The sequence below is a fragment of the Oncorhynchus masou genome, chromosome 12, assembly GCF_036934945.1.
Source record: "Oncorhynchus masou masou isolate Uvic2021 chromosome 12, UVic_Omas_1.1, whole genome shotgun sequence".
In the NCBI taxonomy this organism is placed as follows: Eukaryota; Metazoa; Chordata; class Actinopteri; order Salmoniformes; family Salmonidae; genus Oncorhynchus; species Oncorhynchus masou.
This window is the reverse complement of record NC_088223.1, coordinates 39,841,153-39,868,349: the sequence shown is the minus strand read 5'-3', so window position 1 is coordinate 39,868,349 and position 27,197 is coordinate 39,841,153. Positions and strand designations below refer to the sequence as shown.

At 42.6% G+C, this 27,197-nt stretch overlaps 1 protein-coding gene across 2 annotated transcripts in view; it reads right to left on the bottom strand.

The window, feature by feature from the left end:
- LOC135550064 (angiopoietin-1-like) overlaps positions 1-27,197 on the bottom strand; it is a 63,298-nt gene that overhangs the window by 21,675 nt on the left and 14,426 nt on the right. Inside the window, exons 2-7 of one of the 2 annotated variants that reach the window (XM_064980526.1) lie at positions 15,191-15,346; positions 14,572-14,693; positions 11,992-12,224; positions 5,326-5,453; positions 4,242-4,343; positions 1,651-1,817 (exon numbers count right to left, since the gene is read on the bottom strand). In XM_064980526.1, the coding sequence (XP_064836598.1) occupies positions 1,651-1,817; positions 4,242-4,343; positions 5,326-5,453; positions 11,992-12,224; positions 14,572-14,693; positions 15,191-15,346 (908 nt within the window). The remainder of the gene's footprint in view (positions 1-1,650; positions 1,818-4,241; positions 4,344-5,325; positions 5,454-11,991; positions 12,225-14,571; positions 14,694-15,190; positions 15,347-27,197) is intronic. The other variant, XM_064980527.1, reaches the window with a different exon arrangement.

The following is a 27,197-nucleotide window of genomic DNA, read 5'->3' as shown; positions in this document are numbered from 1 at the left end:
CCCCCCTATCCACATCGATGGAACAGTAGTGGAGAGGGTAGTAAGTTTTAAGTTCCTCGGCATACACATCACAGACAAACTGAATTGGTCCACCCACACAGACAGCATCGTGAAGAAGGCGCAGCAGTGCCTCTTCAACCTCAGGAGGCTGAAGAAATTTGGCTTGTCACCAAAAGCACTCACAAACTTCTACAGATGCACAATCGAGAGCATCCTGGCGGGCTGTATCACCGCCTGGTATGGCAACTGCTCCGCCCACAACCGTAAGGCTCTCCAGAGGGTAGTGAGGTCTGCACAACGCATCACCGGGGGCAAACTACCTGCCCTCCAGGACACCTACACCACCCGATGTTACAAGAAGGCCTTAAAGATCATCAAGGACAACAACCACCCGAACCACTGCCTGTTCACCCCGCTATCATCCAGAAGGCGAGGTCAGTACAGGTGCATCAAAGCTGGGACCGAGAGACTGAAAAACAGCTTCTATCTCAAGGCCATCAGACTGTTAAACAGCCACCACTAACATTGAGTGGCTGCTGCCAACACACTGACTCAACTCCAACCACTTTAATAATGGGAATAGATGGGAAATTATGTCAAATATATCACTAGCCACTTTAAACAATGCTACCTAATATAATGTTTACATACCCTACATTATTCATTTCATTTGTATATGTATATACTGTACTCTATATCATCTACTGCATCTTTATGTAATACATGTATCACTAGCCACTTTAACTATGCCACTTTGTTTACATACTCATCTCATATGTATATACTGTACTCGATACCATCTACTGTATCTTGCCTATGCCGCTCTGTAACACCACTGGGGTGGCAGGGTAGCCTAGTGGTTAGAGCGTTAGACTAGTAACCGGAAGGTTGCGAGTTCAAATCCCCGAGCTGACAAGGTACAAATCTGTCATTCTGCCCCTGAACAGGCAGTTAACCCACTGTTCCTTGGCTGTCATTGAAAATAAGAATTTGTTCTTAACTGACTTGCCTAGTTAAATAAAGGTGAAAAAAATATATATATATATATTTATGTACATATTCTTTATCCCCCTACACTTGTATAAGACAGTAGTTTTGGAATTGTTAGTTAGATTACTTGTTGGTTATTACTGCATTGTCAGAACTAGAAGCACAAGCATTTCGCTACACTCGCATTAACATCTGCTAACCATGTGTATGTGACAAATAAAATTGGATTTGATTTGATGCTTGTAATCGCTAAGGACTGGGGAGTTTTTCAGGATAAAAAAAGAAATGGAATTGGAGCTAAGCACAGGCAAAATCCTAGAGGAAAACCTGGTTCAGAATAATAAGCAAATGTTCCACAATCCAGGTGTGGAAAGCTCTTACAGACTTACCCATAAAGACTCACAGCTGTAATCACTGCCAAATGTGCTTCTTCAAAGTTTTTACTCAGGGGTGTAAATTAGATATTTCTGTATTTCATGTTCATACATTTCCTTAAATTACTAAAAACATGTTTTCACGTTGTAATTGTGTATCGATGGGTGAGAGAAAAAAAAATATATTTAATCCATTTGGAATTCAGGCTGTAAACACAACAACATGTGGAATAAGTCAAGGGGTATGAATACTTTCTGAAGGCACTGTAGATACAGCTTGTAGTACCTGTAGTTGCGTTTCTCACTGTCGATGTGAAAGCGGTCGTATAGAGAGAAGGCCTGGTGTCCGTCCCAGTCGGTCAGCTCCACACGGAGGGCATACTGCCTCTGGCTGGTCAGCAAGTATACAAACTCATTCCCCAGCCAGTGCTCTGCAGAAACCGTCCCGAAGCCCTGCAACAGAGGACGAAGAGGTAGAGGACGCCAGAGTCATCACTCACGCCCATAAGGAATCTTACTGTCAAATTCGGGATACAGGATATAAGTAATTCCCGATCTCTTCCAAGGTCTTCCTGGAAAAGATGCAATCTCTCCACCATTTTCTATAAACATTTTTGTCAGTTATTATTTCAGACCTTTTTTTTGATGTCATCATCAATGACTGCTTCAGGGTTGACGCCAAAGCAAATTAAATGTTGACTTCAGACTGGGCTATCGTGTCTACCATTGATAATGTCCCTTTATACCGTATAAATGCTTATGCGCACTCTTCTGTTCATACACATTGGCTTGGTCTCACTAATAGTGACTGCCATGAGAGAGACTCACTCGACCCAGCGAAACAATGTGAAACCAGGTAGACATTACGACACATAACATGGATTATTTCATACAGTGGAACACAGAGTATGAAACCGCGCATGAATAGCCCTACCTGTTTATGACAGCGTAAACTGGGTCCGGCTGATAAAAGGCACACAAAGCACCTTTTCCACCCTTTAACCCACACCAAACCAAATGCGTAATAAACCCTCTATATTACACAGTCCAGAAGAACGACAACAGACGCACGCAATGCCATGCATGCCTTCTCATATCATTTCAACAATTACCACGTTTATATGTGATCACAAACGACTCCCGTCGTAGACAAAGGGCCTTTGACAGCAGCAGCAGTAACTCACCTGCAATGGGGAGTATTAGAGACGGGTCTGGAGCTCTGGACTGTTCCATTAATGATTGGCGGGAAGGGTTGGGGGTGGATTGAAGGCGGAGATGTCTGTGTTTGTGCCGAGAGCATGTGGTGATTAGGAGAGTGGAAGGGGGAAAGTAAATATGGGGCATTCCTCCAGCCTGAGACACGTCCTGCTGTGTGGGTGGAATTAGAAAGTGGCTGGGCCACGACCTCAACTCAATCCGACTCCCTCCTCTGAAAGACCTGCCTTTTAGCGCTGTCCAATGCCACCCCTTGTGACTCCCGTTTCATCTCTGGAAATTTGGCTGAAGGCAGGGATGGTTGGAGTCAAACACTAGTGTTCATACACACGCACACCTGGCTGAAAGCACCTGCCAGTTTTCAGGGAGGAGGTTTGAAGTATTGTTGGGTAGAGAAGTAAATTTTTTTGTAAAATGATCAAGACCGATAGAAAGTTTGATTTCATAAAGTGTGCCATACACCCTGACAAACGCTTGTACAGACAAACACGTATTTAATAAGGTATGCAAATTGTCAAATCGATTTGTGTCTCATACTGGTTGGAGAATGCATGCACCATTTATTCTCCTGCTACACATACTCTATCTAGCACTGCTCATGTAATTACAAACATTACGGTCATAAGATCACATACTAATAGTAGGAGACGCTACCCGATTGCTTTCCATCCTCCCACAAAATGGGAATAGCCCATCGAAGTTTGACTGTAATATTGATGAATCCTTCAAGTGTGTTGAATTTATTTGCACGAGCCCACAGTGACCAACAGCAGTTCATTTCATCACACAATAAAACACTATCAATCACCTTCAGGACCACACCGATGGTGTGCCGGGTATTCGGTGGCAGTACCAGGGTCCGTGCTGATTCCATTGCTACATGTATTCCACGCTCTCCATTCTTGGCTCCCTCGCTGCTTCTAACCAGCTGGACTCTCTGTCCGTACCTCTTTACCCTCCAAACGAGCCCAACCCTTTTCACCCTTGCCAAATCTATGTTTACCCTCTGCAGATCATCTATTACCATCTGCCCAGATCGGTCATTAAAACACCCTCCATATTGAATCTGGTGTCCAGCTGCTATTCTAACTACGTTGTGCTAGCATACATTACAGCTAATAGGAACGACAATGGGGTCACTCATCGTGCCTAAAGCTAAACAGAGCCTCTATTAGCCCACCAGTCGCTATCCATTCCCTATTCAAAAGGTGATGATGATCATAACACCTGTGTTACATAAGACTAAACAAATGTATTGTTTTCGGACTAATGCTTCCCTGTTTAAAAAGAAGAACAACATTGTGTCAGGTCCAGGGTTGGGTTGGGCTTCACGCCAGCCTCCGACACGTAAGTCTCTAATCTGAGGGGTTGGGGAATCCCTCTCAGTGTGCAGATGTTCTAGAGGTACAGCCGGTGTTGTTGGTTAGGTCACATCTGGATGGAGTTTTCCATATGGGCCTGGCCACACTTGAGAATACAAGAGAATCCTACCTCAATTTCAACATGTTAAATCAAGACAGAGAGGCGAGAGTACACCCATTTTGTCATCGTTTACTGTGACGGAGGATGTGTGTTGGAAACAGACTCCACATCAATTTCCTGGCTTTATCTTGTGGGTGTGTTGCTGTAGATTTGGGTTGTGTGTTCTTCTTCTCGTCTTACCGTCTTGTATTCCTTCCACGTTTTCTGGAAGTCCAGGCTGCCGTCCTCTCTTCGCTGGATGATCGTCCATCCGCCGCCAGCGGTCTCCATGTTACAATGCACCTTTAAACACACACCCACACACACACACACACAAACACACACACACACTCATTAAATTCTCAGACCGCCTACAAACACTTTCTACGTGCTCTTAACTTACGTTTTAGAGCACAAATATAGACATGGTAGGTTAAACTTGCTGTTGTGAACCATCATTCTGAAATACAGCGGGCCTAACTAGTGATTCCTTCTCATGAATCATCAGAGGGAATTTAAGCTTAATAAATGTCTCCTGATCCTCCTACAACTCCCGGGAGGTGATCCCAATCCCAGGCCTGGTTCAGATTAAAGTGGAGGGGGCCAGTGGAGTGGAGTTGGACACATACCAGCGGACACCTGGGTGGAACATGGCCCTTAACCCTGGCCTCTGTCCTGTGTAAGCTGATAACAGGGGTATCTATCTGCTGTGGTGCTCTTTGTTTGAGGAGTGGAGAAGGTCTGGAGGAGGTCTCTCACCCCAGCCAAGACCCCAGCTGAACACACAGCGCCCAGTCTGGGTATAATTAAGAGATGTACCCCCCCTGACAGAATTATTCTCAGAAACCAGACGTGATGCTTTCTCCATAATCTCCGGCCTCATCGCTCACTCCTCCACCAACCGTCCCCCTCGAACCTCCCTGCCATCTGTCTGAGGTCTGGCAGCACCCTGTTGAGGTGGCGAACACCTGTTTCACCCCCCTCCTTATCCCCCGCCAACCTCTTGTGTACCCTTGCTCTCATCAGGCTACCAAGTGTATAATTTGAGCCTTTGATTATTCCTGAAGCACTGAAGCAGCCAATAACTATCATAGCACCCCTCCATTGGCTGCTCTCCGGTGGGTCAATATCTTTGGCTTTCTTGGACAGAGTTGAAGCTTGCTCTAGTAACAAAAACACACTAAACTCCATTAAACACCCATCAAAGAGTGTTGGTAGCTATTGAATGAAATGGTAGCTTTTTTCACATGGCAGTCTCTATATTCAATTCTGTCTGGCTGCCCACCTTTTTGGTCTCCTGGGCATTGATGTTTATGGTGTAGAGCCCGTTCTTGTGGAAGCCAGCTTGGTACAGATCGGCACAGTCGCGAAACTTCTTCTCCTCGTCCACCCTCTTCGTGCTGTTTGGGACTACTGAGGAAACATGGGACACGTATTTGGCACCACAACCTGTGGACCTTCAGACGGGCACTAGAAAGACTTCAGGACATAGACAGTGTCGTCTATTGTACTTCCAAGCAAAACAAAACACCAGCCGTCTCGGACTAAGCATTTCTTAAACTGTCACAGTTAAATGGAGTTCTACTTTCAAAGTGTCGACAAGCAACTTCCTTATGCCGTCATTTTCAAATGACATATTTAACTGACAGATGTCAATGAGGTCTTTCAAAAGCCCTGTGCTCAAGCACTTGGCCGCTGCTTTCTGTCCATTACCAAAACATACTGTATGACACAGCCGAGCTGTCGCTTGACATTTCGTTTCTGCACATCCACCCATTCCACTTGTCAGATAACCTACATAAGGTGTGAGTTAGAATGCATTGAAGAGAGCTCCATGTAGAAAGGTCATCCAACATAGGTATGCTTTAAGCGATAAAAAGAGATGAAGTCAAATGGGGGGGGGGGGGGGTATGCTGATGAGAGTATAACGATGTAAATAATCGACTGTTCTTGTCTCAATCAAGACAACATGCTGTGCACCGCTGAAATCAACATGTAGCCTACAGTAACACCGTTTTCAAATTCATTTCAGGTACTGTGTATCTGTATCTGTAGAAATGTGGATGACCTTGACGCTGAGTTTACAGAGTAATATAAATCTATACCCAGTGACTGACCCTTTGATGTTTCATACTGGTATGTCATTTATGATCACAGTATTTAAAGAAATAATGAACTACCTTTAGTTTCATGTCACATATGAGTCATCAAGCATGGGGGGGGGGGTTGTAATATCAAAACTGACAGTGTCCATTTATCATGATTACCATCTTTACATTCCAGAAAACGAATATTTTAGAAACGTGACACAGAAGCCGAACTACAAGGTCTCTGTGTGGATATCCACATAGCTCGTGATAAAATCAGAGAGTGACTGGATGGCTTATTAGCAAGACAAAAGCAGTTTGTCAAGTGGATGGTCTCCCGCCCTGAGAGAGATGGTGTCTGCCTTTGACAGGCCTGTTCAAAGAGGCAGCTGTGTCTATTTCCATCTGTAGATAATTATGGCGGCAATATTTTGAAACCAAGCAAGGGGCTGAGGACAAAATACTACAAGCTATACATTTCAAGTTCCTGTTTTAACAAGTGGCTTATATTTACCCTCCAAGCCCTTGTTATATCGATGGAAATTCCATTTTCTTCCCCCCTCCAAAATGAGGTGGGGCATCTCAGTTTTTACACCATTGTTTTTACTATTGGGATTGTTTAGACAAAGGGGATGTCACTGGAAAGCGAAACGTGTCAGTGATCCTTAGACTCCACTTTGATCCTCCCCCCTCAGCTGAAACAGTCAGTGGAGACACAGGCTGCCCGTTAGGCGTATGATTTCGGCCATTTTGACGAAGTATTGAGTGTCAGCGACAAGAATATCCTGCTGTGACAGATTGATGGAGTGGGACCTTGCACTGCGTAGTCTAACACAACAAAAGGCCGGCCCTGTCGAGCCTCAATTTACCTCACACTGGGAGATGGCAGGATGCATTAGAGAGGTGGGAGAGGTCGGTGTCAAAGGGGAACCTTCTGACTCACAGTCCGTCACAGGGAGGACAATCAACGGCGTGGTCGAAGTCTACCAGAGACTGGGGACTCCCTGCTATAGGAGCGGCACCATTGAACAGCTTTCAGCCTGGCTCTGAAAATATTATTTATGTCCCAATATTTATTTACAGACAAATATTTTGTGGTTCAGTGGGGACTCGTATTCAGTGGGGGGTTCATGTGAAAAGAACAGCAGGGCTGGGGTGTTTGCATAAATCAGTACCCTTGCCAAATGAGCCCAAATGGACCCAGAGAGGCCAAGACGCAGGGGCTAAAAGGACTCTCATGAACCTACATGGACGCAGGAAGACCCGAGAGGCCCCTCAAAGACCCCTGAGAATTGAAAAGGTCCCTTATGCATTTCTATGTGGACCCTGAAGGCACCCCATGGAGTCAAATGGACACACGTGGACACAAACACAAGAAAGGGTACCAAAATGGACAGACTCAATTGAATTTGAACAGATGTTAAAAGTAAAAGGAAATTGACTCAAACCCACAAACAAAGATCTGAGTGAAAGACAAGCAAACCCAAATAGGGTCAATATAAGTCTGGGATAAGTCCATGATGGACAGTGCCATTACACACCTCATGGATATTCTCTCTATCTCCTCCAGAGTATCTTTGCAGCATCAGGTGTCACATCAAGACAAATGATTATGCTTAAAACATGAGTTAAGTTCAATCATAAAAAGCTTTAATAGAAGCCATATGATGATTTACTCTCACCGTAAATGCCATTTTGAAGCAATATGCATAGAGCTCTGAGCTAAATGCAGGGAATTAAAATAAGATCCTGCTCCCTCCAGACATGGCAATCCCGGCTTTAAAAATGATTGATGCCTTTCATTAGGTGGGATAATAGAATACTGTGAAAAAAAGTCATATTTAGCAGGCCAGAGATTTTTAAGTGTGTTCCAACACTGAGGTCAATTACCATTAATAACGGTCCTTGGCTCATTGCACTATAATAAGGTTTCGGTAATAATCACGACCCAAACCTGAGCTTAGTGACATCTGGCCTCATCAAAGATGATTGAACAAGTATAAAAGTTGAAAAGGCATTGAAAATGTAAATAAGTATATTTAAGTAGGTTTCTGGATAAACTTCAGTAACTATGTTTATGGCATTTTAGAATCTGAACTCCCTTTTTAAACTGTTCCACATAGTAAGTGTCAATGATGATTTGAATCCGAGCATTAAAAGAAAATTCTAGGGCTCAGTTTTCAAAACAGAACCTAATTCGAGTAGACGCCATCCAATGGCACAAAAAGCTGACCCTCCCCGAACAAAAACACAAATCCGTTTGGTAAACAAACAAATCCTCCCCCGAAAATTCTCCCTTCTAACTGAGCTTCATCGCATCTAGATTTAGACACTGTTGGGGAACGGGAGTGTTGCAACAGGCAATCAGTTGAGATCTACCTACCCATTTACCTCCACTGGACAGGACCTCCCCTAGGAACCATTATAGGTTGAATTATTCGTCAGGGGTGAATCGGGTGACCCCAGTGCCTGGTTGGCCCTCATCGCCACCGTGGAGGAGGAACGGACCAACCACAGAGCCAGGACAACAATGTTCCATTTCATTCTCCTCTCGCTAAAGCAGTCACCAATCCCGGCGGAAGGCTGGATGCCCCTGTGACCCCAGAAACACCCTGAGCTGACAGGGAGATAACATGGCTGACTATATGACAAAGTGGAACATGGCAGACTACTTGCCAGGTCAGTTAGTGACATGTTTTTCAGTTAGCGACTTGTTTTAGCTACCTAATAAACCCTAATGACATATTTGGGTCACAACATGGCACGTCACAGTGATTGGTTGATATGAGCCAATCAGGCGAGAGCTTTAATGACACTCAAAGGACCTCCTGCCATAAAGTGTACCTACTGTCAGAGCTATGAAAAGAGGCCGCTGGTGATCCATTTTGCATGGAACATTAAAGCTATGAAGTACAACAGCATGATTAATACAAAGCACGCCTTAACCAAGTCATGCACATATCCACTCACCATGGCTCAGATATCCATTCATGCTTGCTCATTTCCTGTTGGATGGGTGAACAGCCACAGGATACAGTGTGGCGTCTAGGCCGTCACAGCAGGAAGTAGGGAACATGAACAGAGTGCAAGGTTTCTCTCTACACAACTCCACCAATCCCAGAACACACTTTTACTTGAAATTTCCTGTGACTGAATGTGATGGAGGGCAGACTTGGATTTAAGTGGGTTTTTATTACCGGGGGGGGGGGGGGTAATGAGTTGACTGCACTGACTAAACCTGAGGATCGTGTTGCTGACGGGGTCAAACGGTGGGCCGAAGGGAAATCCCTGCTCCTCCTAATTATCGCCACGGGGAGACACAAAGGAAGAAGATAGGTGATTACTCAAAACGGTGTCCGTTTGATACTTCACTCAAGCGGCAACCACAGCCTAGGCTGTTACGGTGCAGTATGATAAGCCATTACCGTAAAGAGAGCACCACACTGAGTAACAAGCGTGACGGGTGCATCTTGGAAAAGGATGACCCCTGTGGCTTTCTCCCTCAAGCAGAGTTTAAGGGACTAGGCATCCCTCTGCCTCCCTGTATGGAACCATGTTTATGGTATTGGCATCATGATAGGACTGTACAGTCTGGACAAAACATGTATTGTTCTAATCGCAATCCAATTTCCCCTTTGGGGAGGCCAAAACAGTTTCCAAATCACCTTTTCCATTTAATATTTTTATTTTTACATTCTTATCTTGCACGTGTAATAACAAATAAAGGAGTAAAGGGAGTGGTAGCCGACAATCTCAATACATTTCTCGCATCAATTGCCTCAAATTTGGTATAGAAGCTACCTGGTTGTACTGGGGTGTACGGGTCAGGTCAGGTCCTAGGCTATTACTGCAAGATGGATACACACGCTGATGCCTTATCCTTTACAGCAGTGTCTCAGGCTGAAGTTGTCCAGAGACTGTCTGAACGAAACCGCTCCAAAGCTACAGGCCCTCCAGCAATATCCCTGACAGGTTTTAAAGAGATGGTGCTGAGCTCATTAACCCCCTCTGTCACCCATTTAATCAACATCTCTGAGCAGGGTAGAGATCCCATGGATTTGAAACATGCTAAGAGTGACCCCTATCCACAAGAAGGGCGGCAAAACAGACATTTTTTGACTGTGCTGTCTTATGAACAGAGGAATATACTAGCAATACATTTTTTTTTTAAATAGACAAACCACAGTCTGGTTTTAGAAAGTCCCACTCCACTGACACACGCGTATTGCTTTTAACGGACTTGATCAGGAAAGAAGTTGACAAGGGACATTTCTGGGGAATGGTTATGCTGGATCTGCAGAAGGCGTTGGACACGGCTGATCATAGTATCATGCTCTACAAGTTAAAATGGTGGATGTGGTGGACGTTAATGGAAAACATTCTAGGCCGAAGGTGATTAGCTGTGGGGTCCTGCAGGGGAGCACCCATGGCCCACTTATCTTCCTATGAAATTATGAAATGAAATGAACATGCTCTCGTCATTTGTTTTTGTATGCGGATGATTCTGCTCTACTGGTGTCCCATAAGAACACATTCTCAGTAGAAGAGATCCTTCGTGCAGAGATATCCAATATCAGTAAATGGCTTTCAGATAACAAACCTTCTCTGCATCTTGCAAAAACAGAATCCATCTTATTTGGTTCCAGAGTAAAGCTTGCAAGGTCCCCTGGTTTTAGTGTCAAAGTGGACAACTCAGTGGTTACACTATGAAACTCTGTCAGCGACCTTGGTTGTGAATTGGATAGTCACCTGACTGGTGAGACTATGGCCCTAAAGATTTTAACAAAGATAAACCAAAAATTATACTGATAGTGACACCCTAAAGACTCTGGCGGTGCACTTGTTCAGTGTTGGTTGTGCGTGCACATCATGGTTCACCAGCATCCCTAAACATGAATACGCTACAGACCAGCCAAAACAAGCCGGTGAGAGTTGTACTTAAACTCCCCCTCGTACTCATCTGGATGTTGAGCATTTTAATCAGCTTGGCTGACTATCTGTAGAGAACAGGATCATGTTAATTCAACAAGGTCTGGTCCATAGAATTATTACTGACTCAAATGATTTAACTTTGTTTAGGAATGTCTAACAATACAACACCAGAACCAGAGACCGATTTTGCCTGTTGTAAATTTAAGAGTCTATCTGGTAAGAACACCTTTTTTTATACCGGCACTTTCCAGTGAAACAAACTACCACAGCAACTCAGCACCATGCCGACCATTACTTCATTTAAAAAGAATGTCAAAATCTGGATAACGATCGAGCAGTATAAAACATGATCTTCTTCATATCTGTATGTAACGCTCTAGGCCAGAGGTACTCTTACCCTACGAGGTCCGCAGCCTGCTGGTTTTCTGTTTCTACCTGATAACTAACTGCACCTACCTCAGTCCCTGATTAGAGGGGAACAATGAATAAGCGCAGTGGAACTGGCCTCGAGGTCCAGAGTTGAGTTTGAGGGCAATGTTGTCCTGTCTTTTATTTTATTATGTGTTATCAAATCAAATTGTATTAGTCACATGGGCCAAATACAACAGGTATATATATATATACCTTACAGTGAAATGCTTACTTACGAGCCCCTAACCAATAGTGCAGTGATGGGGGCACGTAAAACGTCTGCCATCTTCTCCCGGCGCCATGTTATATATGTAACCAAAGTATACCTAGTACTTTGTGTCGTTTTTTTTTGTGTTATCCACATGTGGGTTTGCATTGTGTTTTAAATTGTCAAATACATCTATCTACACCACATACGCATGCGTTTCACTGTTGTTTTTAGGGTCGAGCCCCCAACTAGGGATCTTCTTGAAAGAGAATACAGCATGATGTCTGGCAACACTAGACCTTTAGCTCCTTACCTCCGTCTTTGTTGCAGAGGCTGATGAGGTTATGCACGGTGTCCATCATCTCCTGCTGCAGCCTCTGCATGGCGGTGCTGTTGCCTGTGGCCCTGGTCAGCTGGGTCTCCAGCTCACGGATCACTCCACTCTGCTTCGCCACCAGGGCCTGCAGGCTGCCCTTCTCCTCCCGCAGCATCTCCAACTCCTCCTGGTGACGAGACTCCATCTCCTGCATCTTCTGCTCCAGGAACCTTGGGGGTCAGAAACCCGGCATAGGAAAGTTAGTTATGCATATAGCTTAAGTTTATAGAGAACTGTAATCTAAAGCTATAACTAACTTTTCTTTATCGGATTAGTCCCCTATTCGTAATCTGGTGCTTACATGGTTGTATGGAATTTACATAATAGTTCCCAAATTAATACTGCTATTTCTTTGTGATTGTCAAAAACAGTGGAATTCCATCACTTTCTATGTTATGTTCCACATGCCTCCTTTTGACAGATCAAGCAAGTGAATTGTCATTCTAAATCTGCTGCAGCATATTCCCTTCTCTCTACCCCAAAACATGTTCTGAACTGTAACTAGGGTAACATGTGGAATGGGAACCCAACTTTACATAACTATTCAGACACTTTACTAGGAGACTCATAATTAAGCTCAGGTGCATCCTGTTTCCATTGATCATCCTTGAGATGTTTCTACAACTTGATTGGAGTCCACCTGTGGTAAATTCATTTCATTGGACATGATTTGGAAAGGCACACACCTGTCTATGTAAGATCCCACATTTGACAATGCATTTCAGAGCAAAAACCAAGCCATGAGGTCGAAGGAATTGTCCGTAGAGCGCAGAGACAGGATTGTGACGAGGCACAGAGCTGGGCCGCTCGGCCAAACTGAGTAATCGGGGGAGAAGGGCTTTGGTCAGGGAGGTGACCAAGAACCCGATGGTCACTCTGACAGAGCTCCAGAGTTCCTCTGTCGAAGATGGAAGAACCTACCTGAAGGACAACCATCTCTGCAGCATTCCACCAATCAGGCCTTTATGGTAGAGTGGCCTGACGGAAGCCCCTCCTCAGTAAAAGGCACATGACAGCCCGCTTGGAGTTTACCAAAAGGCACCTAAAGGACTCTCAGACCATGAGAAACAAGATTCTCTGGTCTGATGAAACCAAGACTGAACTCTTTGGCATAAATGCCAAGTTTCACGTCTGGAGGAAACCAGACACCGCTCATCACCTGGCCCTTTACCATCCCTACAGTGAAGCATGGTGGTGGCAGTATCATGCTGTGGGGATGTTTTTCAGCGGCAGGGACAGGCAGATTGTCAGGATCAAGGGAAAGATGAACGGAGCAAAGTACTGTGAGATCCTTCATGAAAACCTGCTCCAGAGCGCTCAGGACAGACTGTGGTGAATGTTTACCTTCCAACAGGACAACGGCCCTAAGCACATAGCCAAGACAACAAAGGAGTGGCTTCGGGACAGCCAGAGACCGGACTTGAACCCGATCTAATATCTCTGGAGAGACCTGAAAATAGCTGTGCAGCGACAATCCACATCAAACCTGACAGAGCTTGAGAGGTTCTGCAGAGAAGAATGGGATAAACTCCTCAAATACAGGTGTGCCAAGCTTGTAGCGTCATACCCAAAAAGACTAGAGGCTGTAATCGCTCCCAAATGTGCTTCAACAAAGTACTGAGTAAAGGGTCTGATTACTTATGTAAATGTGATATTTCATATATATATTTTTTTTAATACATTTGCAAACATTTTCTAAAAAAAGGGTATTGTGTGTAGATTGATGAGGGGGGAAAACAATTTCATCCATTTTAGAATAAGGAGTAATGTAACAAAATGTGGGAAAAGTGAAGGGGTCTGAATACTTTCCGAATGCACTGTACATATATTACGCCCAGACTGTAATAGAAGTACAAATGTTTATGTCAGTGGATTCAGTTACCATGAGTTGCACACGGACAATAGACATACATACATTTCATCATACACTTTGTAGATTAACGTAAACCTTAACTGTGTCCAAAGGTCTTCCATTTTATAATTATAATTATTATAATATAGTCTTACGTGGAATTGATTAACAGATTCAGAACTAAATGAAAAACAAATGGGCGGTGATTTCATAATTGCACAAGCGTTTGCAAATTTCTCTCAGTAAAGGAATCCCCTGTCTATGAACTCTCAAACATTGGGATCAGTTGAGGTCGTTTTTTTTCCAGAAAGCATATTAACGAAAGAATTCAGTACAGCTGTGTTACTGTATTTACAGTGAGCACTGGGGACGGGAGGGAGCTTTTAAAACGGACAGTGAGAGACAGTCCCACTGGACCAATCAACAAACAGGACTCTGAAAAGTCATCCAAAAGCCACATTCGATTGCTCCCATTGCAACATCATTCAACTTTCAAGCAAAAGATGATGTAGGAAAATATAGCCTCATGCATTTCATACTGTTATACATCAGGGGATTGGGTGTCTTATTGCACATTTAGCCGATCTTTGTATGACTGAGTCTCCGGACAAAGGGCATGATGTCTTTAAACGCGTCACATTGTGTTGGATGGCGTGTGAGTTTACCCGTTCTTGTCGTGGAGCTTGCTGATCTCATTGGTCTGCACCATGAGCTGCTTCTCCAGCTTGTTGGTAGACAGGGAGTTCTCAAGCAGCTGAATCTCTAGTCTGGAGGTTTGATTCAGAACCTGTCCCAAGACAGAAATAGGTTAGCGGTATCCGGCCTCACAGAGGTGTTCCAGCGAAACAAAATGTAGGTACGCTATAAATCATCATGTCCTCTTTAGGAAGAGGTAATAAAGTATAGGTTTTGCATAAAGAGCGGTTGTTCTTCTGACACATGGTAATACTCAGTTGCATATATATGAAGGGAGTGATTTCCCTTAGTGCACCTTTCTTTTTTTTTGCACATCAGCAAAAATCCACCCCCACAAGTGCTGCTCTTGTTCTCTTCCTTCTAAAGCCACCCCAGATATCAAGAGACGTTGAAAACTTAAACATACATACAGTATGCTTACTGTATCACATAAAGAGAGCGTAGCTATTTACATGTCATCCCTATTTGCTTTGGCCAGTTCCCCCCCGTTGCCTTTTTGGGGTGGTTTAATTTTGGAATAGCTGAGTCAATGGTGCGTGAGATGGATCCCAGTGGGAGTGCGATAAGGTTGGGGTGGGGATATATTACCTGCGTCTCCACATCCGTTAGCTTGCGCGTCTGCTCGGCCGTCTTGGATAGGAGGTTGGTGCCCATCTCCAACATGGCGGCCGTGTGGTTGTGAACAGCACTCTGCTGCAGCTGGGCCATCTCGGTCTTCATGCTCTCCTTTATGTAGTTCTCAATCTGAAACACCCAACGTATAGAGATCATTTGTGAGAGGATGGATGAGACACAGCGCATGAAACAGACTATAACAGATGGCCAGTGACTGGGGTATGTTGAAAAAAACACAAGCAGCAGAGGATTAACGGACGCCGACAAATCGTACAGACACCGCAAATTAGAGATACGGTTGAAAACAGTGACAATTGAGACACGGGCCATAGAAACAATGGTACGACACTTGAACAAGGGAGTTGTTCGACGTGGACACATTCAAGACGTGAAAACAGGTAACACTCGTAAGAAATGCCGCAATCAGCATTCAATTACTTTGTAGTCGAAAGAAAAGGACATGCGTGACAAATGGAGACACTCGACATTGATCAATATTAAAAAATTAAAAAAGTCATACGTTCTGTTATCATTGTAACATTTCAAAGGCTTTCTTATCAGCATCTCTATGTCATACAGTAGATCAACTGAGTTGATTGTGTCTTTCCACCTCATAATGTGAACAAAAAAACCACCAGTGAAGAATGAGCTTCAGAATATAGGTGGATCCAGATGTAGGTCATTAGCTAAGGAAGGAAGAGACAGATGGCCCGATACTCACTGGTGCTTATCTTGAAAGCTCTCTTTCATCCCTTATCTCTCAAAGTGAACGGATGACAAGGCCGAGGCAGTGTCTGAATAGATTGTTCACGCAAACGAACCATCCGCATCAGTTCATGCACACGCTGTGATGTTCGGCCCGTCACATGAATCATCTATTCAAACATCAATCTGACAGTAGCCCTTCTGAGCTCACTCTCTACTAGGGCATTTTCAGGAACGCATCAACCAGTACCAAACATTAGTGTTGAATGCCCTTAGTCAGCAACTGTTCCTGGCGCACAGGCACCTTGTTGAAGGAATAGAACAGCACACACGGAGATGTCACCAGTCAAGCTCCACTACTCAGTGGAGTGTGAAGGAAAACATTGTGCTGTGAGATGCTTCTGGAAACCATTTGTGACGTCACTCCATTTTTCCATCCCCCTGAAAGTACAGATCGCTCGTAATTGTCGCATTAGCAATGATATCCGGTGATACCCTATGACAACATGGTTGAAGGAGCCTTACACGTGGGGCCCCCGGGGACCTGGCTTGCACTATGACTGAGTGACTCAGTCCGATCAAAGATAGCACAGGCACTGGGACAGGCGAGTCTTTCATGCTCATGCCAGGACCTTATGTTGGATTTCAATGGAAGAATGATGGGGTTGTTGTTTATCATGCCCATTATAGCTAGTGTACGAGTGTTAGTTTAAACTTGAAAGACTCTGGAAGTTTGAACTTTAAAGACTGTAAAGTCTTAAAGGGGTAATCAGCGGTTGCTACGGTATATACATTTTTTAACTCTTTAATGATATGTACCCATTCATTCTTGAAGATTATTGTCACGTTCGTTGGAATAAATGTCGGACCAAGTAGCAGCGGATGTTGCGTTCCACATTATTTATTAGAAAGTGAAACTAAGCAAAGACAAAAACAAATGTACAATAAACTAACAACGGACCGCGACTACAGAGATGCTACGTGCACTAACTCAAAACAATATCCCATAAACACAGGTGGGAAAAACAGCTACTTAAATATGATCCCCAAATAGAGAGAACGATTACCAGCTGCCTCTAATTGGGAATCATACACAATCACCAACATAGAAAAACAAACCTAGAACCCCACATAGAAATAATAAACTAGACTAACCTCCCCAGTCACGCCCTGACCTACTCTACCACAGAAAATAAGGACTCTCTATGGTCAGGACGTGACAATTATAACTTGTAAAATGCCCCATCAGAACCGGAAAGCTTGTTTTACGCCAATGTTTGTCAACAAAGTAAATGTAGACAAACACTATATAGCCTCATGACATGGTTAAAACTATAATTTTGATATCATGAATGGTCAGTCCTTGCATCCATAGCTCTGTATATGAATTCTGCAAGTGGTTACATTTGTCCAGCCCCATCCCTCAGCTTTTAACTAAAACAGGGCTGGGGAAAACGCTTTGTTATTGTTTCAACTGCAGATTGCCACTTTAAAAGTGTATTATGTGTGTGTTCCATTGCAGTTGTATTTAGGGTAATGTGCACAAAACCGACATAATTTTTAATCCCACGGTTGTAAAAAAAACGGTTTGCAGGGACAAAATAGAGACAAAACGGAGAAGATGTATTTGGTTTAGACACAATAACACACAATAAGAACATACATATATTTGGCTGAATCCTGCCGTCAGTAGAGTTAGAAGACCAAGGTCATTAGAGCTGGGAGAGTGAAGTCACTTTAAGGTGCATAACATGTTCAAAAGATTGGCACAATACTCAACTGTCATACTGCTTGCCTATATAAAGGATGGATTCCAACATTTCGATCAACCCAAGAGTGAACAGACAATAATACAGACAGAGCACAGACAGACAGTTCCTTTCAATTCTACAACTGTGACAGCGTTCTACCCAGTAGCCATCGGCAAATCTCTGTCACTTGGAATCAGTGTTTTTCGCTGTGATATCCCTGTCTTGGCAATGATAGAAAAGCGAAGCGTGGCATTGTTTCAGGCCCGCTTTCAGATACAATGGAGCTCCTTTGGAGGTGAAGTACAGCAGACTGATATAAGTGTCGCCTCCCACAAAACCTCCAAACTCCGTTCAAGGAGTTTTGGAAGGAACACGAAGAGTCTGGCACCCACGCGGTTAGGAAACACCAATATCAGAACGGATTGAACTGGCTTATAAACAGCCTGAATCGATAACCTCAGGCTCATTGCTCAACTTAAGAGTATTTACCTTTGGAGACCTCTGCCTTTAATGGTGATACACTGTGGTACTATCCAATGCTTCAATGCTGCTCGTACTCTTTCTATCAGTGTGCCAATCCGTTAATACCAGCCTGTGTAAATGTTGCCTGATAGGCTTTGCTTGCAGCCGGCGTAAGTCACCTTGGAAGGACCACGTTGGAAGTGACACCAGCGGCCCTTCAGAAACCTAAAACTCAGAGCCCCGTCGCTCACGGCCAGAGTCTCCCAGGGAATGTGCTCGACTCACGAATCAATCTGGCGAGGGTCATAAACGGAAAGTACCAAGGAGAAACAAGATTACACAAACACGCCCCCATCATGTAAAAAAAAATAAAAATACCACTTAGAAAGCAGTAAAATATATGTGGGTGTCAAGTTATTTGGCTGTTCTTCACCCAACGCAAACTGACCAAACTTTTCCAGGCAGTGAACAGCACAGGATTAGAAAGCAGGATAAAGCAAATAGTATCTTTCATTGCCAGTGGTGGAAAGTGAGTAGAGAGGTACACACTTGTCGGGAATTGGGAAAGCGATGATGAAATAACTAAAAATGCATGATATGTATGCGGAGCTGGCCAAATACCAAAGTCTGATTCTCCTTGACATCTGACCAGACAAGAAACACAAGTTAGCCTAAGAAATGCACTCAAATTCAGCAATGTAATTCAAATAGAAACTACTCAAAGAAACCCACCGTGCTCCATCTAAATGCAACATGCAAATAGCTGTTGGCCAATGAATCACTCTGATTCTTTAATAAGAAATTCACATTTGATAGAGAGGAATCTGGGCTATTATCCGAGTCAGGGGAACCATGTTTGGGACCAGTACAACTTGGCTTAGCAGCAGCCGGAGCTCTTGGTTGAACTCCACACACAGCCCACCAGCTGGGGGTCAGTCCAAATAAGTTGAGGTCAGCCATAACTATGGTGTCAGGTTTAACCTCTTACCTAGACTGTGTATCATTATCAGAGCCACTGAGTATAAAGGTGATAGGGGTTGTGTGACTGATTTACGCATTGCTTATTGCTTACACATGCTATATTACGGTAACATGTTATAAATGTTAATGCGTCTATAATAAGGCAAAACAGAGCAGATTTACAAGCCTGTTTTCTTTATTTTGCTGTGTGCAATGTTTCGTTCCCCTGCCGACCAGTTTGAGCAATATATCATTGCAAGTTCTTGCCTCAATAGGGTTATCAAAAACCCATTCATCATCGTGTCCGAATCGAGACAATCTAAGCTTTGTCAAGTTCATACAGCATCTACCTTTTGCAGTCTTCAACTGTGTTTATTCTACAAGAAGTTTCATTTTTTTGTGTGTGTGTCCTTGTCAAGAACACTGTCACTTCATAATCAACATGAAACGCAAACATTTGACAGTTTGACACCGGAAAGAAATTCAAATGTAACACCACTTCCCCATGAAAAATAACGACACGCCATATATTAAACTCTCTTTTTTCCCCCCATGGCTTTTCGAGGTGACGAAGTAAGATGTATTCTTTGTGACATTCCAGAAGGTGCAATAACAATAGCCTTGCTCTGAGAACCACTAAATCTTGCCCTCTTTTTACATAATCGCCGTGAGCTAAGTGAGAGCCACATAAACAGAACTTTATGTTTCCCAAACTGCTACTTTACAAAAAAAGGCATAAAGGTTTAAGGAGTTCTGGTCTAGAGGGCCTTGGGTACGTCTAGACCGCCCGTAGCTTCACTAACAACACTGCCTGACACGCTGACCCCCCTCGCCACGGCGTCCAAGGCTCCTTTGCGGCATTAATTGGGTCGCAAAAGCCACTATAGCTGTGTACAGGCCTGCCTTAGTCATTTAGCAGCTTTATGAGCTGTGGGAAATGAGTTGCGGCTCCCAGTTAATGATAAAACAATCTGTTTTCAGCTGTGTGGAACAAAATGAAGACGGTGTGAAAGCAAGGAACATGAGTCTCAGGCCAGAGGGACAGTTTATCATTGAAAAAGGGCAGACATTTGGGAAACGATCCACTGTACTGGTTGTGTTGTGAAGTAGAACACTATTCTTTCACAAGACAATACATGACTATACAAAAAAAAAATACAAAAGATAATCCATGGCTGTACGTGACCAAAAATAAAGTCCTTGGTATCGTAGCAGAGGCTTCCAAGCTGTTCCTAGAAGCAAAATAACCTGATACTCCCTTACATCATTGTAACGGATTGCTAAAATGTTTACCATTTTCCTGGCAGTTGACATTTGTAGGCTTTCTAGCCAAGAGGAGGGATGGACATGGTTAGACTTGAGAGCTTGTTTTCTAAACAGCCGTGGTGCTGGGAGCCACTGCAGGCAGCGCTACAAGACAGACAGTAGGCCTGGACTGTTTTAATGCTTCGTGCTCTGTTGTCGCCTAGCTTATCTCTGGCTCTGTGGTGGTCTGGGGGAGTCTCTCCCACTGACGGGGCCCAACCATCGGAAAAGCCTTTATGGATATGGTAAAGGAGCTGTTACTGTCTATTAGCACCTCCCTCTATAACACAGGGCACCTTGAGACCGATGCCAGCAAATGTGCTAACGCCTTCTTATCACAAAAAACAACAGTCGAATCAAATATTATTTGTCACATGCACTGGTAAAATAGTAACACAAGAGGACTAAAATAAAATGCACAAGAATGGAACTAGGAAGTACCAGATCAATGTGCTATGGTACGAGGTGCAGTATTTGAGGTAGATATGTACATGAAGGCAGGGTAAAGTGTCTCGGCATCAGGATAGATAATAATAAGGTATTTGAGGTAGATATGTACATGAAGGCAGGGTAAAGTGACGAGGCATCAGGATAGATACTAATAAGAGTAAAATAAAGAACAGAGTAGCAGCAGCAGATGATGAGTGTAAAAGTGTGTGAGTGTGCGTGTGTAAATTGAGGTTGCATATAATTTTGAATAGACAGCATACATATGGGATATAACTCTGTCTCATTGCCCCAGCTTCAGCCTAAATGTAGTGGATTGTTTGTACGGTTCAGTGGCTTGAGAAAGTAGTCACACAACCTAGACTTTTTCCACATTTTGTTGTGTTACAAAGTAGAATTAAAATAGATTCAACTGAAATATTCTTGTCAACGATCTACACAAACTGCTCTGTAATGTCCGAGTGAAAGAAAAATTTGAACGTTTGTAAAAAAATAAAACACTAATACTGTATGTCTTGATTAGATAAGTATTAAACCCCCTGAGTCAATACATTTTAAAATCACCGTTGGCAGCGATCACAGCTGTGAGTCTTTCTGGGTAAGCCTTTAAGAGCTTTCCACATATAGATTCTGCAACATTTGCCCATTATTATCTTGCCAGATTTAAGTCAAAACTGTAACTCGGTCACTCAGGAACATTCACTATCTTCTTGTTAACCAACTCTAGTGTAGATTTAGCCTTGTGTTTTAGGTTAATGTCCTGCTGAAAGGTGAATGAATCTCCCAATGTTTGCTGGAAAGCAGACTGAACCATGTTTTCCACTAGGATTTTGCTTGTGCATAGCTCCATTCCGTTTCTTTTTTATCCTGAAAAGTCCCCTGCCCTTAACGATTAATAGCATACCCATAACATGATGAAGCCACCATTCTAAGCTTGAAAATATGGAGAATGGTACTCAGTAATGTGATGTATTGGATTTCTCCCGAACAATGTAGGCCATTGACAAAAAAAAAGGCTGTAACACAACAAAATGTGGAAAAAGTCAAAGGGGTGTGAATACTTTCTGAAGGCACAGTAAGTCCCTATGAGACAGTGAGTGAGACACTGAGACGATACGAATTAGGAGAGAAACTCAGGCTGAACTCACAGTTAACCTCTACAACCTTTACCCTCATGGCTAGCTACCAGGCATTTATCAAATCGCAATGCAATGCCTCTCACTCTGTCTGTCTCACCCCCCATATAGTGCACTACTTTTGACCAGAGCCCCATGGGAGTCACACTCTATCCAACCAGTCTACTGCCAGGACCCACAAGTCCCCTCTGTGTTTCTCTCTCTTTCTGTCAAGATGCTGTTGTGTTGATTTCGTTATCCTATTCCAAGGACATAATTAGTCTTGTGTATACAACCTGAAACCAAACCAATCATCCCCAACCCAATTCATTGCATATAAAACTTGTGCCCAAAGTAATTTGGCAAGTACTGTAGAGCCCATACACCCCTTTCTGTCCATCAAAGCCTCCTAGGCTCAACATTTTCACATGTTGAAAATCGTGCCCACTGGTGAAGACTTCTAGAGATTTGCCGTTTTCTTTTGTTTACAAAACTCCCTAAAATCGATCTGATTTAGGTTCTTGTGCAGTAAGGAAAATAAGGATTTCCAAATTTCCAAATCCGATTGGTTGCTATTTTTTTAATGCGTTTTGGCAAATTCAGATGATCCAATTTAATTTACTAATCTAATAAGATTATATCCTTCCCGAATCATGTAAGGAAAGAGGTAAATATCTGACATTTTCAGGAACTAGTGTAGAAAATTCACTTTCAGAATTTTCTCAATTTTTTTTGCCACACTTACATCTCTCTTCCATTTACAGGGTCCATTTACCAGACATTAAAAAATGTCATGCATAAACAAAAAATCAAAATCAAGTTTCTTTGACATTATTAAATTGTCACTATATTTAATCATAATAATAATAATAATAATACATGGGACTTATATATGACTCGTTTCAAGAAACTAGGCGTATGTCACGCGTCACTACTTCACAGGAGAGCCATTTGAATGGAAACGTTACTTTTTTAATCAAAATGCGTTTTTTGACAGAAATGCCTTATGGAACATGTGAATTTGTGTGCCTTAACCTCTTACATCTATGGGGGCGCTATTTCATTTTTGGATGAAAAACGTTCCCGTTTTAAACAAGATATTTTGTCACAAAAAGATGCTCGACTATGCATATAATTGATAGCTTTCGAAAGAAAACACTCTGACGTGTCCAGAAATACCAAGATATTCTCTGTGCGTGCCCTAGAACGTGAGCTTCAGGCAAAACCAAGATGAGATGGCATCCAGGAAATGACAAGGATTTTTGAGGCTCTGTTTTCCATTGTCTCCTTATATGGCTGTGAATGCGAGAGGAATGAGCCTGCCCTTTCTGTCGTTTCCCCAAGGTGTCTGCAGCATTGTGACGTATTTGTAGGCAGATCATTGGAAGATTGACCATAAGAGACCACATTTACCAGGTGTCCGCCCGGTGTCCTGCGCCGAAATTGGTGCGCAAAAGTCACCTGCCAGTATTTTTCCATGCGATACAGAGAGGAAAGCAAGCTTCCACGAACTGCATATCAATGAAGAGATATGTGAAAAAACACCTTGAGGATTGATTCCAAACAACGTTTGCCATGTTTCGGTCGATATTATGTAGTTAATCCGGAAAAAGTTTTACGTTGTAGGTGACTGAATTTTCGGTTCGTTTCGGTAGCCAGATGCAATGTAGAAAACGGAACGATTTCTCCTACACACAGACGCTTTCAGGAAAAACTGCGCATTTGGTATGTAACTGAGAGTCTCCTCATTGAAAACATCAGAAGCTCTTCAAAGGTAAATGATTTTATTTATTTGGTTATCTGGTTTTTGTGAAAATGTTGCATGCTAAATGCTACTCAAAATGCTATGCTAGCTTTGCATACTCTTACACAAATTAGTCAATTTCTATGGTTCAAAAGCATATTTTGAAAATCTGAGATGACAGTGTTGTTAAGAAAAGGCTAAGCTTGAGAGCAGACGCATTATTTTCATTTTATTTGCGATTTTCAGAAATCGTTAACGTTGCGTTATGCTAATGAGCCTGAGGCTTTAGTCACAAACCCGGATCCAGGATGGGGAGTTTCAAGAAGTTAACATGCGCCTTAACAACAAACTTGTATTCCATCTGTAAATACAAATAAAATTGTTAAATTACGAGCTGTATTGGTTTAGCCACGGAAAAAGGTAGGAACCTTCCTGTGATTGGCTGAGATAATGGATGGGCTGGACATGCCGGGGGATGAGTTCGGATTGGTCTGCCATGTAGAAAGCTTCTGTCTATAACAAAGGGCTACTCAGTATGTGCAGGTCCTTTCTAACTCAGCTTTTTTGAAAGATATTGCGAATAACTGTGTTGCTCTCCACCTTCTGGAGGACAGAGTTTTGAAATCAGTGGAATGCCCGGTGGAAGCAGAGTATGATAGCTAAGGAGATGGAAAAAAATGCTGGTGTTTGATTGCAAATATGCGGAGGGAGTCGAAAAAAGAACACACAGACGGCTGTTGTATAAAACACCCGTCTCCGTGTTACCTCTTCAAACTAAGGCCAATCCACTATGGCATCTGTGACAGAAAGGGAGAAGCATTCATCCATGTAAGAGTCTGGCTAGCTACATTTTCAGATATTCTAAGTTTCTAATTTTGTCAAAGTCATTTTCATTGCCAGTTAAAGCATTCTGTTAGCTAGCTAGCAGCTAATGTTAGCTGGCTCGATAGCTAACGTTACATTTATGATCTGTGTCGTATTATTATTAGTTTCTCAGAGCCATTTGCATTGCTAGTTATAGCCTAATGTTAGCTAGCGAGCTAACATTGAACCTAGTTTTTTAGCTATCTGCAGATTCATGCAGGGTAGTAACATTATGAGTTGGGATTATGGATCATTGTTTAGTTAGCTAGCTACATGTCTAAACAAAAGATTCCACTATGCAAGATACCTTTTCACTGTACCGTTTACACATTCTGTATCCTGGGCATGTGACAAATTAACTTTGATTTTATTTGGTAGTGTGTGTTTACCAGAGACGGTAATGTGAAGAACAACATGACCAAAGTCAAATTAGAATATAAAGTTAGGCCAATGAGACAGTGTTCAAGTGCTAAAATTCTCTGGTAGAATGCCCTGGTTTTATTTCGTTAAGCTATTTTTTGTAATTAGCTTGCCGTTAACTTGTAAAGAACGATCTTGTTGTGAGTTTATTTTCCTGCAATAATAAAGAAGAGCTCTCCAGTAAATGTAACAGAACATTCAAGGCCCATTTTCTCAAAAGTGGGGTTACAAGTTTAACATCTGTCAAAGCAGAATTACTTTGCCATTGTTCCTCAACTGCAATGTATAATATACCTTTTTCTAGCTCTGAGCCTCTACTTTTATACAATGTAAAACAAACAAATTTTGCTACATAAGACCGAATCACTTTTACAATTGGGGAGAGTTGGGGCTTTAGGAGTGACTGAAAGATGGTGAGTAATGTCTCAGATGGCTGGGGGGAGTTCCAGAGCCTAGGAGCAACCCTGGAGAAGGCCCTGTTGCCAAAGCTCCGGAGCTTGAACCTGGGAATGGAAAGGTGGCCTGCCATGGTGGAATGAGGCGTGCTTGTAGGTTACCACTTATTACTGTTATGTAACAACTCGAACCTGAATCATTGTACATGATTTCTGTGAAGGACAAGCACAGGGGAGCCAGTGCATCTTGGAATACCTAGAGAGATCCTACATCAAATCCGCTAGTACAATTATGTAAACAAACGATCATGAGAAAAGTACAGACACTGTAGCACTGTTTATTAAAATCAAAATATCAATCAGACAAGACTTTCTTTCTCTTTGGACTGAAGGATTTTAGGGCAGATTTTAGGGCAGATTGTGAAATACTTTATACAAACTATTAAGTCAAAGCTATTTATTTATGTTTTAGTAAGTTTTAGTAACGCAAAATATAGATCATGTACATGGACAGTAACATTTAGCGCAACTTGAATCAGATTAAAGATTCAGAGGTTTATAAAGCCGAGACAAAGGTGAAACATTTATAAATGGAAAAAAGCCTGAGAAAAGTCAAACTAAATCTGAACATGTGACGGACAAAATTGTTCTGTTCCTTTTGGGAAATATGGCCTTACCTTCATTCTTATGTGATTGGAATAATTTATCCCAATCTATTTATAGAAATCTCAGACATCAATTCAAGGTCTTCAACAGTCAGCATCATGTATTAAACGAAACACATCCTCGGCAACAAGCTACTATCACTTCCCAGGCAATGACAGATGGGTAAAACTTCAAAAAATAAGAGCCAATTTCACAAGAAGAAGTTAATATAACCAAGAAGCAATTAATTTTTGATATCCTGCCTTATAAACATGAACTTACTCAAAACATGAAAAGAGGGACGGAGAAAGTGTTTGCTTTGAATTTTAGCTCTCCTCTCCGAACCGCCGGAGGGATCTTGTCCAACAGAAATGTTGACTTTTCTCTTTTTGATTTGGGTACTGTGATGTGGAAGGTTTGTTTGTTATTACAATCAAGACTCTGAAAATGAATTTGTAGAGTTGGTCTAGACAAGGATTATTTGGCTATCTTATATGACCATATTCCAGTGGCAACACACTGATGAATCTCAAAAATGGGAAACAATTGGTGTTTTTACCCGGTCCGAAAACTAGATTAAGAACAGTAATAGTCTATTAATACATCCTATCATTTTCACTATGTATATTAATCAACATATAATTGAATTATAGGCTATCATTGTAATAACCATATTTCACTGTTTCGCTTCCTTCTGTTGAGCTCAGGTTACTTAGCATCATTCATGTGAATTCATCGAGAGTGAAAATAAATATTTTGCAGCCGTGATTGTGTAGGGATGTATATTTACACAAATCCTCGAGTTACAAGGAGCTCTCTTATGTCAAAGCAGGCCCTCAAATTACCCCAATTAATTATGTGTATCTGGACGTTTGGGAGAGGAAACACGCATTCATCCAAGACATGGGAATGCGGAAAGAGAACCAAACAACCAAACAAATTTAACTCTGCTCGGAGGAGTAGGACCCCCAGTACCAGGGCAGTTTTCCGAGGATTTGAGCTAGTGATTCTGTCAAACATGGGAAAGTTTCCACGGGGTTTCAATCCAAGTAGGAATGTGGCCGATAATGGCTGAGTAATCCTTTCAGCATTGCCGTTTCAATCTTCATAGCCCTAAAACACAAAGGAATACCAACCCAAGGGAGGTGGGTGATTAAATCCAAACAT